This window comes from Arvicanthis niloticus, chromosome 22 (assembly GCF_011762505.2).
Source record: "Arvicanthis niloticus isolate mArvNil1 chromosome 22, mArvNil1.pat.X, whole genome shotgun sequence".
Lineage (NCBI taxonomy): Eukaryota > Metazoa > Chordata > Mammalia > Rodentia > Muridae > Arvicanthis > Arvicanthis niloticus.
This window is the reverse complement of record NC_133429.1, coordinates 10,695,626-10,709,093: the sequence shown is the minus strand read 5'-3', so window position 1 is coordinate 10,709,093 and position 13,468 is coordinate 10,695,626. Positions and strand designations below refer to the sequence as shown.

General features: G+C 44.3%; 1 protein-coding gene and 1 long non-coding RNA gene across 8 annotated transcripts in view; one reads left to right on the top strand and one right to left on the bottom strand.

Moving 5' to 3' along the window:
* Positions 1-13,468, bottom strand: part of LOC143436031 (tetratricopeptide repeat protein 41-like) — a 62,534-nt gene that overhangs the window by 41,774 nt on the left and 7,292 nt on the right. For all 7 annotated transcript variants that reach the window (XR_013106279.1, XM_076919866.1, XM_076919870.1 and 4 more), the window contains exons 2-4: positions 12,993-13,468; positions 6,229-6,409; positions 1,832-2,046 (exon numbers count right to left, since the gene is read on the bottom strand). The exon at positions 12,993-13,468 is cut by the window's right edge and continues 487 nt beyond it. Coding sequence is in view for 6 of the 7 variants with exons in the window: in XM_076919866.1 (XP_076775981.1) it covers positions 1,832-2,046; positions 6,229-6,409; positions 12,993-13,468 (872 nt within the window). In the remaining variant the exon portion in view is untranslated. The remainder of the gene's footprint in view (positions 1-1,831; positions 2,047-6,228; positions 6,410-12,992) is intronic.
* On the top strand, positions 1,933-5,887 carry LOC143436034 (uncharacterized). Its single transcript, XR_013106280.1, has 2 exons — positions 1,933-2,068; positions 5,536-5,887. It is a non-coding gene; the product is annotated as an uncharacterized LOC143436034 (long non-coding RNA).

The window sequence follows — 13,468 nt, the reverse complement described above, 5'->3', positions numbered from 1 at the left end:
TCTAACGAGGAGAAAAGGTTAAAGAGCTTGCGTAAGATCTCCCAGCTGGTAAAAGGGGGAGCTAGAACTGTGAGTCAAGCCCAAAGCCTCTTTCCCTGAGCCTCCACCATCAATGAGGATTGGTGCTCTCTCGAGGAGAGGTGTCGGTGCTTCATTGGCCTACTGCTGTCAGGCTAAAAAGCTACTTGTTTGAAAGACAGAAGCTTGTTTTTATTAGGAGCGTTCTGAACCCCTTTAAAATAACAGCTCTCCTTGGGAATAAAATGATAATTGGGTGTGTTCAGCTGAGCTTGCATCACCAGCTGCCTAGCCGAAGCGAACACCTTGGGGATGAGCCAGAATAGGATCAAGAGGTGGATGGAGACAGTCACACCTGCTTCTGCTCGGTTCACCTGCTTTACAGACCCAGGAAGTGCAAGCAAAGAGAACCCCAGCCATCCACATTCTCCCCTGCATGTCCACAGAACTATAGCGTTCTTTTGGGTTTTCCTTTAGCTAGAATGTTCTTTCTTCTAATTTCTATATGGTTAGTGAGATGTCCCCAGAAGTCACCCAGAAAGATGTCACTGTAGGAAGCCGCTGTTAGCGGTGGTATAATCTGCCATTCCAAGATGGCGCGGACATCGTGTCCTCCCACTAGTAAACAAGTAACTGCGCAGCTGCAAAGGCAGAAAGCCCGCCAAAAGTCACTGCCCATCCCAGGGCGTAATATGGGGTGATGAGTGAACAGCCAATCAGAAGTGAACATGCCACTCTAGGGTATATATAGCAGTGCCTTTCCCGGGCTTGGGGTCTTTTCCGCTTTTGCTGTTACAAGAAGTAAAGCCTCGTCTGTAGTGATACTGGATTACTGCCTCCGTGTCCTTCTTCCAGGGCGAAGGGGACACAAAAGAGGTGCGCGCAACATGTCACTAACGAGTGTAGCAGAGAAGGCTGCCTGTCCCAACACCATCCCTTCCAAACCTGCCTGATAACTTACATGGCCAACTTCTTACTAAGAGATGGCAGTGGGAGTCCAGGCCCAGGCTTTGGAGGGAGAGGCGTGCCTTTTCCACAATTCCTCTGCCTCTAGCCCAGTAGTTCTCAACCTGTGGGTCATAACCCTTTTGGGAATTGAATGACCCTTTCACAGGGTCACATATCAGATATCATGCATAGGAGATATTTACATTACGATTCATCACAGTAGCAAAATGACAGTTATGAAGTAGCGATAAAAATAAACTTCATGGCTGGGGGTCACCACAACATGAAGAAATGTATCGAAAGGTGATAGCATTAGGAAGGTTGAGAACCTTCTAGTTCAAGGCAGAAGAGTTGAGCCTTTCAGGCACTGCCTCTGGGTAGGAAGAATCTGTTTCCTCCAGGCTGACCATAGGGAGGAATGGTGCTCCAGACCCATGTAAGAGACTCCTAGTAGACCATTACCTGGGAAGGAGAAAGAGGCTCTAGGAAAGGAGAGGCAGGACTTATGGGTGAGGTCACAGGGGATTTAGATCAAAACAGGAGAATGCCAGGCCCAAGGACTAGAGCAACAACCACTTGTTTCTAATTCAGCTGATGCTTTAAAAATTATGCTAATTATCTTTTGAGTCACTGTTTTACTTTCATGGAAAAGACCATATTTTAGTAGGTTTTCTTTTTATATTGAGATTCAAGCTTTTTATCAAAAACCTGGTTTTCTGGTCTTAGGGACTTTGGGCTTTAGTCTGACAAGCGACAGAGGTGTTTAAAGCAGTCATGTCGGTGTTTATATACAGTAAAAGTGGAGTTCGGAGAGACTAGCAGGGGACTTCTGTTCACTTTCTGCCCATAAGGCCGGCCCGGTTACCGTTGGCTCTGTGCTGAAGTTCCATGATGAAGTAGTGGATCACGGACATGATGTCACAGCTCTCACACGTACTTCCTACAAAGTATGGGATCATCAGCACTCCGGGGTGTCTGCTTTTGAAATCGTTGACCCAGTTGGCAATCAGAGTGGACTTCCCACAGCCGCGTTCCCCAGACAAGAGCAAAATGGACTTACAAGTCGGAAGGGAATTAATTCTGAAAAATAGAAGGGTATTCGGTAAGCTCAAATATTTACAGAGAGAGAGAGAGAGAGAGAGAGAGAGAGAGAGAGAGAGAGAGAGAGAGAGAGAGAAAGAGAGAATAACATTTCCTGGGCACAGCTTTACTTAGTTTGGCCTGAGTTGGTAGGCTTCAGTTGACTTTGGAGAAATCATTCCTCCTTGGAACTCTGGTTTTGTAAGACAAGGATCAGGAGAGCAGAGACTTAGTAACTTCAGAAGGCTCCTCAGGCTAGATCAGAGGGCTGTCCAACTTGAAATTCAACCATGGTTAAGGGCTCCAGGCCAAGGGAGATAACCCAGCCCACTGTCCTGTCTGCCCACTCTGCACATCTCACCACCACCAGGCTGGCCTTGCTGACTTATGAATCCCCTTAGAAGAGGCCGAAGAACAGGAGCGGCCATACACCGAGAATGCTCATCAATCCTGAAACCCACAGAACTGCAGTTCCAACTAACCTGCCATCGTTAGAGAAATGCTTGAGAAATGCTGAGCCTTTGCCAGTGTGTTACCACACACTGGTAACTGGTAGCTGTGCATAAACAACAGTCTGTGTTCTGGCAAGAGCTTGCCTTGGTGCTTTTCCACATGTTTTTATTTCCCCTTCAGGACAGGGTTTCTCTGTTTAGTGTTTAGCTCTGGCTGTCCTGAAACTCACTCTGTGGAACTCAAGAGATCCACCAGCCTCTGCCTCCTGATTGCTGGGATTAAAGGCCACCACCACCTATTTCATGTGTCAGGAGGAGTGAGTGGTCTAAGGCGCTTTATTTATTTATTTATTTTTTTAGTGAAAGACTCTGCATATGCAGACGTACCTTAGGCCTGTGAATATGGAGAGACCTTGTGACTTAAAGTTATTTTACTTTTGAGATAGGGCTTTACGTTACTCATGCTGGCCTCAAACTTTCTAAGTAGCCAAGGTTGATGTTGATCTCCTGGTCCTCCTCCTGCAGCCTCCCCAGTGCTGGGTCCACAGGTTTACACCATCACTGCACACTGGTGATCGTGACAGATTGGTATATATCAGCTAGGTTTAGTGGTGCTGATGTATAACCTCTGCTACTTGGGATGCTGAGGCAAAAAGATGACAAATTTAAGGCCATCCTAGATAACTTAGTGAGACCTTGTTTTACGGGGGAAAAGAAAAGAAAAGAGAAATGTCTGTGGGTATAATTCAGTGGTAGAGTGTTCTCGCCTGTCATATATGAGGCCTTAGGTTCAATCCCTAGCACCAATTATACAAAGTGTGTGTGTGTGTGTGCACTTGTGTGTTTGTATGTGTATGTGTAATGATTTTTCACTAGCAGTAAAGTCCCCAGAATTATCTTCCTCTTGACTAACACAGCATCCGACAATAAATTGTTGAATGGATAAATGACTGACTGAATGAAATACATACGTGAGCTTGAATTCAGATTCAGCAATGCAAGACGGTTGGTTAAAAAACCTCATTGAAATAAACACCCCCTCCCCAAGTCAAGTCATTAAAAAGTAGTTATTTCACAAGAATTTAATCTTCATTCATATGAGTGGGGAATCAATGCTCTATTACTTAAATTTCTTCAATGAGAATTTTCCAAAGTAGGATTTAAATTTGAGCCCTTCCTCTGCCATCAGCCAGCGTAAGCTTGTTGAAAAATGTCAAATAGGTGACCTGTGAGGCCAGGTGGCCTCACCCTGCACTACTTCCCCTGCAGCTGCATGGCATCTTTGCCATTTCTCTAGCCCCAGGGCTTCTGTATTTACAATTACTTTTGTCTGGAATGTTCTCGCATGCCATGTTTGCATAGCTGGCCACCTTACTTACTTCGTTAGTTACCCAAACATCACCCTGTCACCTAGGGCTTTCCTCACTCTATCAGCTGGCCCCCTTTTAAAGTTACATATCACTCCTTTGGCCCTTGAAGATGTGGAACATAGTGCACACTCTTCATCCATGCTGCTTCGTCCTTGTGTCGAGGATCAAATGCCGTGGAGGCAGGGGTTTTAGCTCTTGTGTTCATGCAGTGTCTGTGAGTCTGAAACTGTGTGTACCACGCAGGTCAAATCAATGAGGATAAACACATGCATGGTGGATGCATCTGCATAACCAGGGATGGACTCATCATGGTGCCCTCTCAAAAGCAAATAGAAATGTTGTTATTTTAAAAAAAAAAAAAACATTGATAAGAGGTTGATGTATGACCATGGTGGCACATGCTTGTAACTTCAGTAGTCAGGAGGCAGAGACTGGAATATGGCCAGAAGTTTAAGACCAGTCCAGACTACGTAGTGAATTTGAAGCCAGCTAGGGCCACACAGAGGGACCTAAATGAAAGAGACAGAAGGAGCTAAGTAAAGGGAAAAAGTTGGTATTGAGCCCATGCTTTGCAACTTAGAACAAAGAACATTCTTCTATTGACTTGCACACGGTATTCAGGAACATACAGTACAGAGCACTGTTCCAGGTGGTAAAGCAAACAGAGCCCTGAGTGTTTTCATACCGTTAAAAAGACCATGTATTCACTGTGTTTTTATTGTGTCCAGTATGAATTCCTCAATTACAACAAAATTCATTTGAACGATGAACTATTCAAGAATTTTAAACAAAATGAGAAATAATCTACCAAAAACAACCCTTCAGTTTTAACATTCCAATTGGCTGGTTTCCATTATACAAGGTTATACAAACATCACTACTATTCACAACATGTCCAGTATCCAAAATAAAACCTCTGCCCCTTTAATAGTCACCCTCCTCTCCGTCCGCACTCTCATCTCTCAGCCTCTGCCCCCTAACTCTGTGCTTCTGTGGATTTGCCTATCCAAGCCTACCATGTTAAACCATAACCCACATATGTCTCCTATAGTCGTAAAGACAGTGGCCGAGCATCATGCTAAGGTAACCAAATACATTGTCTTCCTCTTAGCATGAGCGCCTGAACCACCAGAGAGCACACTGGTCACTCTGAGTGGCCTGTGACAGGAGTATTAAGCCGAGGAGTAACCACAAAGGCAGCCTGTACCATCCCAACTGCTGTGGCTTTGTTTCAAATCGCAAAATTCTTACAAAGTAAGTCAGACCTCCAGTAAGAGCCAGAGGAGGGTGATAAAATATTATAAGATGCCTTCCCCTGTTTAGAAATGAGACGCGGGGGACACAGCGGACAGCTCCGGTTCCTGTTTGCTCCTCATTACCAGCGTCCCTGGGCACACGCAGAGGACTACAATCTCCAACAATCTCCACAGGGAAAGATGTATGGGGGTTGGCTGTACTGTGCAGAACACCAGATACACCAAAAAGGAGCTCATGCAATGTGTACAGTCATTTGATTCCTTGTTAACCCAACTATGACATGGTCTATATTTTAATAAGTGCTTGGTGAATATATTAATATAATTTATAACGATAGATGTAGAAGCTCTTTGTAAGTGACATAATACTATTCAAACACATTCATGTTCCCTGGTTTCTTTTGCTTGCAGTCACTCCATAATTCTCAGGAATGAGTTAAGTACATTTTGACGTAGGAGACTTCGGAGCCTTCTCATCTTGAGAGCTCTAGAAGAGACTGTGTGGAATACAGAAAGCTTCAAGAAAGAGGGATCGCCACCACTCAACTGAAGCATGGCTTTCAATGTCCTTTTTCCTTTATCTCTTTTCTTAACCTAATTTTTTTATTTACATTTTTGCAACATTTAAAAATTAAAATATAATTACATAATTTCCCTCTCCCTCTCTTCCTATGCCCCTCCCTCCCTTAAATTCATAGCCTCTTTTTCTTTAATAATCACTTATATATACATTTATGCTTAAATACATAAGTATAGCCGCTGAGTTAATGTTGTTTACATGTATATGATTTCAAGGCACACCACTTGGTATTAGGTAACACACTGGAAGGCTCGTCCCCGAGGAAGGCTAACTCTCCTTTTCTCAGCAGGAGTTAGCTGCATGTAATTCTTTGTCTAGGGGTGGGTCATAAGATTTCCTTCTTCCACAGTAGCGTGTCTATTGGTGCGATCTTGGTTAGGAAGCCATGCTGCCAAGGTGTCTGGGTGTAGCTTCCCTCACAGGCTCTTACTGAAAGTTATATGAATTTGGAGGCTCACATTTATTAAAGTCAGGTCGTTTTGTTTTAGCCCAGTAAAATAAACTAGGATTTCTGAACCTCTTACCTGAGGATGGAGTCTAACCCCGAACCTGCTAGAGTACTGTCAGAGTCAAGTTCGAGATCTTTGATAGCAAATCTTTCCAATATTTCAAAGGTTCTGTTTGACTCCTTGGAAATAACAAAATCTTGCTTGCAGTTCTCAGCAAATTCTTCATGATACAAATTCTCAAAACTGTGTTTGTAGTCTTGACGACAGTGGGAAGAGATAAGGAAGGCATTAGAGTTGTAGTTTTGCATCTTCAGTTCTGGGTGATTCTTCTAACTGCCCAGGAAGGATCCCACTCACTGTGTCTACACTGCTTCTTCTCTAGGGTTGTACCATATTTTATAGCCTACTGTATATAATATTGAAAGCAAACCATAGACTAGTGGTTCTCAACCTTCTGAATGCTGTGACCCTTTAGTACAGTCCTGCATGTTGTGGTGATCCCCAACCATAAAATTAGTTTGTTGCTACTTCATAATGGTAACTTTGCTACTGTTATGAATTGCAATGTAAATATCTGGTATGCAATCCCCAGGTTGAGACTCACCCACAGGTTGAGAACCATTACCATAGACAGACCATTTAACCTTTCTTGTGCCACTTGTACATGGAGTCCAACTCTCATGACCTCAGAGCAACAGCAATAAAAGCAAAATTAGACTTGAGGTGATATATATATATATCTGCTAGATATATATATCAAGTCTAATTTTATATACATATATATATGTATATATGTACATATATATCAAGTCTAATTTTATATACATATATATGTGTATATATATGTATGTATGTGTATATATATATATATATACATATATACACACATATATATACTGTCTATTCAAACCGCTAGCTAGTACAAAGATAGTTCCATTTTGGGGTGTGTGTGTGTGTGTGTGTGTGTGTGTGTGTGTGTGTAGTACGTGAGTGTCCTTCCTGGCAGAGGTTGGGGAGTGGATCATATTTTTAGAGAAAAATGTCCCAATATAGACAATAGCCATAGGCAGAGATGCAGCTCTGTCCTTTAAATTCTGCTAAGACACAGAGGGCCAGATGACTAAATGATCTTTAAGGTTCATTCCAGCTCCAGTTTGCTTCAGTTCCAAAGGAGATGTTTGATTAGGGCCAAGGTGATCTGGCCTCCCCAAACACCGTCCTGTCTTAGAAGAGACATATACTCTCCAAGTTTAGTCTGGTGGCAGGGCTGGGAGGTGGGAATGAAGGGTAGTATTATGAAAGAGAACACAGGTTGGTCTGCTAGATTCCCAGAAGACACCCCTGTACCTCCACAACTAACTGGGCTTCCCTGTGGGTTGAGATTTGAGCTGGAACAAACCTAGTCTGGCCAACATCAGCTTCTGAGGGTTTCAATAGAATTTAGGAGGACCTCACAGTCGAACTAGTCTCTTGAATTGATCTTGGGCCTCACTCAGGTTTCTCTATGAAATAACTCAAGTATTTTTAATTGATTTATAAAGTCAGCTTAAGAAAATGGATTGTTGCCGGGCAGTGGTGGCACGTGCCTTTAATCCCAGCACTTGGGAGGCAGAGGCAGGCAGATTTCTGAGTTCGAGGCCAGCCTCATCTACAGAGTGAGTTCCAGGACAGCCAGGGCTATATAGAGTAACCCTGCCTCAAATACCTCCCCTCCCCCCCCCAAAAAAAAGAAAATAGATCGTTACAGCATTTTCATCCATGTGTCATGATAACTTTTAAGAGTCAAGATTCTAAAACTGTAATTATGGTTGACTCCTAAGCTCTATATGCTAGCATGCTAGCATTCCTTCTAGGCTCCACCCAACAGTTAAACTAGCAACAGCCAGGTAGGTCTGGCTTGCTACAAGAGGGACTATTTGCCCTCTCTTCACTCTCTCTGTCCCTTTTCTCTCCCTGCCCCTTTTCTCTTCTCTCCTCTTCTCCTTCTTCTTCTTCTTCTTCTTCTCCTTCTTCTCCTTCTCCTTCTCCTTCTCCTTCTCCTTCTCCTTCTCCTTCTCCTTCTCCTTCTCCTCCTCCTCCTCCTCTTCCTCCTCCTCCTCCTCTTCCTCCTCCTTCTTCTTCTCTCTCTCTCTCTCTCTCTCTCTCTCTCTCTCTCTCTCACCCCTTTCTTCCTCTTTTTCCTTCTCCTTCCCTTCCTTCTATTCTTGTGTTCCTGGCCACCAGTCTCTTCTCTCTTCTCTTCTCTTCTCTTCTCTTCTCTTCTCTTCTCTTCTCTTCTCTTCTCTTCCTCTCTCCTCTCCCCCTCTCTCTCCTCTCCTCCTCTCTCCTCTCTCCCCTCTTCTCTCCCCCTCCCTCTCCCTCTCCTCTCTCCTCCTCTCTCCCCTCCCCTCCCCTCCCCTTTTTCCTCCCCCTCCCCTCCCTTCCTCTCTTCTCTTCTTCTTCTTCTTCTCTCTCTCTCTCTCTCTCTCTCTCTCTCTCTCTCTCTCTCTCTCTCTCCTCTGACTCCTCTCTCTGCCTCTACTCCCTTCTCAATCCCCCTTCCCTTGCCCCCAAATCAACTTCATTCTATACTAGACCCATATGTCCTGTACCTCAGGGGGGAGGGATGCCTCAGCATGGGCCCAGTAAGGCACCCCTCCCACTGTACCATACCAAGCTCTGTAAAACATATCATTAGCATTGCAAAACACATCACTATATGTACCTGGCTACCCATGAACACACACCACATACACACACACCCCCACACACAGATACACACACACACTCACACACAGATACACACACACACACTCACACACATGTACACAGATGACTGACTCTACATTGCTTTTCAGAAACTACCAAACTGTCTACTATTGCCCTAGCTGAAGACTGTGAGACCCCACATGAGTTATTAAAGGGTACCGAAGGTCACAAGGAAAGGATTTAACACCTGTTTCTAACGCCTTTTTTTTTAATGATTTACCCACCATGTATCTTCTTACTGATTTAGTGCAAATATATCTATTTAAGAATAAAACCTAGGGGCTGGAGAGATGGCTGAGCAGTTAACAGGGCATACTGCTTTTGCCAAGGACCTGAGTTCAGTTTCCAGCACCCCTGTCAAGGAGCTTACAATTAACTTCAGCTCCAGGGCATCTGACATCTTTTGTCTCTGAGGGCACCTGCACTGATGTACACACACTCCATACAGGCACACTCATATACACATACAAATACAAGTGATTTAAAACCAAAAGTAAAGCCAGGTGGGCAGGCAGATCTCTGCATTCGATGCCGGCCTGGTCTACACAATGAGTTCCAGGACAGCCAGGGCTACACAGAGAAACCCTGTCTTGAAAAACAAACCAAAGAAAGAACAACAAAACTAAAAGCAAAAAGAAAAAGAAGTCCAGAATAAGCTAACCTTTCAATAATATTCAAAATCAGACCAGGAGGCAGTACATATGCCTTTAATCCCAGCACTCAGGAGGCAGAAGCAGACAGGTCTTTGTGAATTTGAGGTCACCCTGGTCTACAGAGTGAGTTCTAGTACATCCAGAGCTACACAAAGAAACCCTGTGTCAAACAACCATAACAAGAACAGACAAATATAGGCCCAGCAGGATGGCTCTATAAGTAAAGACATTTGCTGAACAAGCCCAGAAACCTGAACGTTAACCCTGGCAGTAGGAAAAAACTGATTCCACAGCACTGACCTCTGGCCTCTGCATGCCTGCTGCAGCACAAGTATCCCCTCCACACACACACACACACACAAGCATATTACACACACATACATACATATATCATGTACACCCAAAACCACTTTAAAGACTAACATAAATACAATGATGCCATAAGGTGGCCTTAATCCACATCTACAGAAAAGTTTGATTCTTCCTCACTCTGGTGATTATTAATTCAGACGGGCTTCACACTGAGATTAGGAAAAGGATATTAATACTGGCCACATTTCACATGTGAGTCAAATACATACATTCTTCCAGTGCCCATTCGTTGGTATTCATTCTTAACAACTGCAGATGGCTGTCATGTGCTGGGCCCTGTGTTTACTTGCTTCACTGCTTAATCTGTTTTATGTAAGAAACCAGGGCGTATCAGTAGTAACTTTCTGAATTCAACAGTTTGGAACTGAACGCTAGGATCTAGCACAGGTCTGAACTGAGCGTCCAAAGCCCTATCCCAGCAGTATTTATGTGGTCTGTATTCTTTGGCTGCCTCACAATCCCTGGCTTTATCTTGGTTTCAGGAGCAGCACTAGGCTAGCATCTGGGATTCCCTCAGTCTCAGTTCGAATTCTTCAGCTCCTGACTGCTCTTCCAGCTACAGGATTAGCTCGTCAGAACATCACTTTTTGGCACCAGTGATCAAGTCAAATACAAACACATGGCCCAGCTCAGGCCCTCATAGATGCAACGACCCAATGCTAAGACTTAGAGTCAAGTCTTTTGACTTCAAACCTAGAGCTGCTATCATCATGTTTCTTTCCACGATGGGGAATTCAAGTTGTTGGGCCTACATCAGGACAGCAGATCTCAGCGCAGAAACACTGAGCCATGCCTAGGAATGTCATCTGAGCTCCAGGATGAAGCCTGCATGAACCAGAACTAAGCCTCGGCTCTGCAGTTCTATAAACAAGTTTTAGTTCAGTAGAATGGAATGGGGCCCCAGTTCTGCAATCCTCCCGTTTGTGGATGTCACAACAAGAAGACTGATAGAACTGATGATAATAATATTCTTTTCCAGGGTCCCTAAGGGTCTGGCTTGCAAACAGTTTCATGTGACCAACACAATGCTACCCTCAGCACTGAATACTAATGTTTTCATATGAGTCAATAATCTTGGATTCACCACCCAGCCATCTGCTCCTTACCACAGTCCAAGGTCTCTTGACTACCTGGTCGCAGAAAGGACCTGAGACTATACCATGTACATGCCCACATTAACTAGTCCTTACATTAGAAACTATAACTTTTGTATGGCATCTCTCGAGCAGGGGACCCAATATAGTCACCTTCCTACCCTTACGCATACTCTACGCATATGAACATCCGCTTTTCATATTCCTTTGGGTCATCACAGGTTCATCCTAAAGCCTGTCTGGGTGAAGAACCTCTGCCATGCTCTGCGGTTGGCCTTTCAGTCTACCACAGGCACACCCTTAGGACACTGTTTTCAAAAAGATCTAACATAATCATTTGTTTTGAGGCAATATGATATGGGAACAGTGCTTCTCACTTTAACTTGCATATAAACCATCTCCTAGTCACCACGTTAAATTGCAAATTTATAATTAGGCAGAGCTGGAATGGGGTCTCAGAGGCTGCTTTTCTCACACATACTCAGGCTTGTTAGTCTTGGATTCCACCAAGCAGTAAAGGATTCCACAAGAATGGATTTGAGAAGCAGAGAGACCGAGTTCGAAATTGAGATTGGTCCTTTAGCAGTCAGACACTTATCCACAGGACAGCAGCTTTTGCTTGCTAATCTGAAAGACCAAAAGCTTACCCTTCAAGGGCTAACCTTAAAGATGTGCCATGATACACATCTCACCAGACAATAAAGGTTCCTTCTTTTCCTACCTGTGGCACCAATGGCATTTAGAGCTATATAGCCCTTCACTGTGAGGTCTGTCCCATGCTGTATATCCCCAGCCTCGACCCACCAGACAGTGATGCTTTCCTTCCTGTTGATAATCAAAATTCTCTGTAGGTGAGACCAGAGGGGAGGGGACAAAGTCGACCCAGTTCAAAGCACCGCTCTAGGCCTACATGTGAATGCCTGATACTCTAGGTCCTCTCTGAGCTCCCTAACTTCCTAATAGTCTCCAGGCCTGGTATAAGCTCTTCTTTTCAGTCCCAAAAGTCCTCTTGCACAGCGGACCCAGGTTCAGCTCCCAGCACCCACATAGTGGCTCACAACTGCCTATAACTCCAGTTCTAGGGAATACAACATTCTTTTCTGACCTCAGGCTCCTGTGGGAACATGGTACACATACATGCACATACATGTACTCAGACATGCATACACATAAATATATTTTTTGGGGGGGTTGGTTTTTTTGTTTGTTTTGTTTTGTTTTTTGTTTTTTTGAGACAGGGTTTCTCTGTGTAGCCCTGGCTGTCCTGGAACTCACTCTGTAGACCAGACTGGCCTCGAACTCAGAAATCCACCTGCCTCTGCCTCCCAAGTGCTGGGATTAAAGGCGTGTGCCACCACTGCCCGGCTGTTTTTGTTTTTTGAGACATGGTTTCTCTCTGTAACAGAGCTGCGGCTATCCTGGAACTCACTCTGTAGACCAAGCTGACCTCAAATCTATAGAGGTCATTCTGCTTTCAGAATGCTGGGATTTAAGGCATTCACCACCACATCTGATAAATAAATATATTTTTAAACAGAGAAGCATATGCTATAGGACTATGGCATTAATTTAAAATGTTTAGTGAGTATATTCAATTATTTAAAAGTTCCTTTCCTGGGCCAGTGAGACAGCTCAGCAGGTAAAAGCACTTGATACACAATCCTGGCAGCCTGAGTTCTACTCCTGGTACCCATAAAATGCCAGATTGGGTGGTCTGAATCTGTAATCCCAGCACAGGAGGATACAGCAAGGTGGGACATGGAGACAGGAGAACTGACAGGAAAGTGTGTGCCAGAGAGACAGAAGTGTGCAAAACCAACTCCCAAAAGTTGTCCTCTGTCCTCCAAAGGCACCATATTGCATGCACGCATGCCCATGTGCATGCGCACACACAAAGGTTCCTTCCCCGGGAGACACAGAAGACCTTCTCCCGATGCTGATGACAGACCTAGCCTTCTGCATATTTACTCACCTATATTTTCCATGATCATTGTGAATGGATACAGCTTTTCCACAACAGCTGACCAGTCCTTGAAAACCATATCACCCAGTTCCTCCAGGTCTCTGTAGAATCTGACGGGAAGCCCTTTCCCAATGATCTTAGCCTTGAGCTTCCCAACTTTCATTTTCCCCTGTTTGTTCACCAGATAAGCTGAGGACAGCTTCTCTTCTTCCTCCTCTTCTTCCTCCCCGAAAGTCTGCAGCAGTGAGCTTGTTGTCCGGAAGTAGAAAAATTGAAACTGAGATTTCTTCCGAAATGCTGCTTGGATGATCTCGAACTCTGTCAGGCTGCAGTTGGGAGTCTTCAGGACCCAGGGATAACCATTTTTGGCAGCAACGTATAGATTCTGCTCTCCCTTGGATAAACTTTCGAAGTCCTTTACTTTGGATAACATAAAGGGTGTGTAGTCAGGGAGGAAATCTCCATAGGTCTGCCCCAGTAGGCAG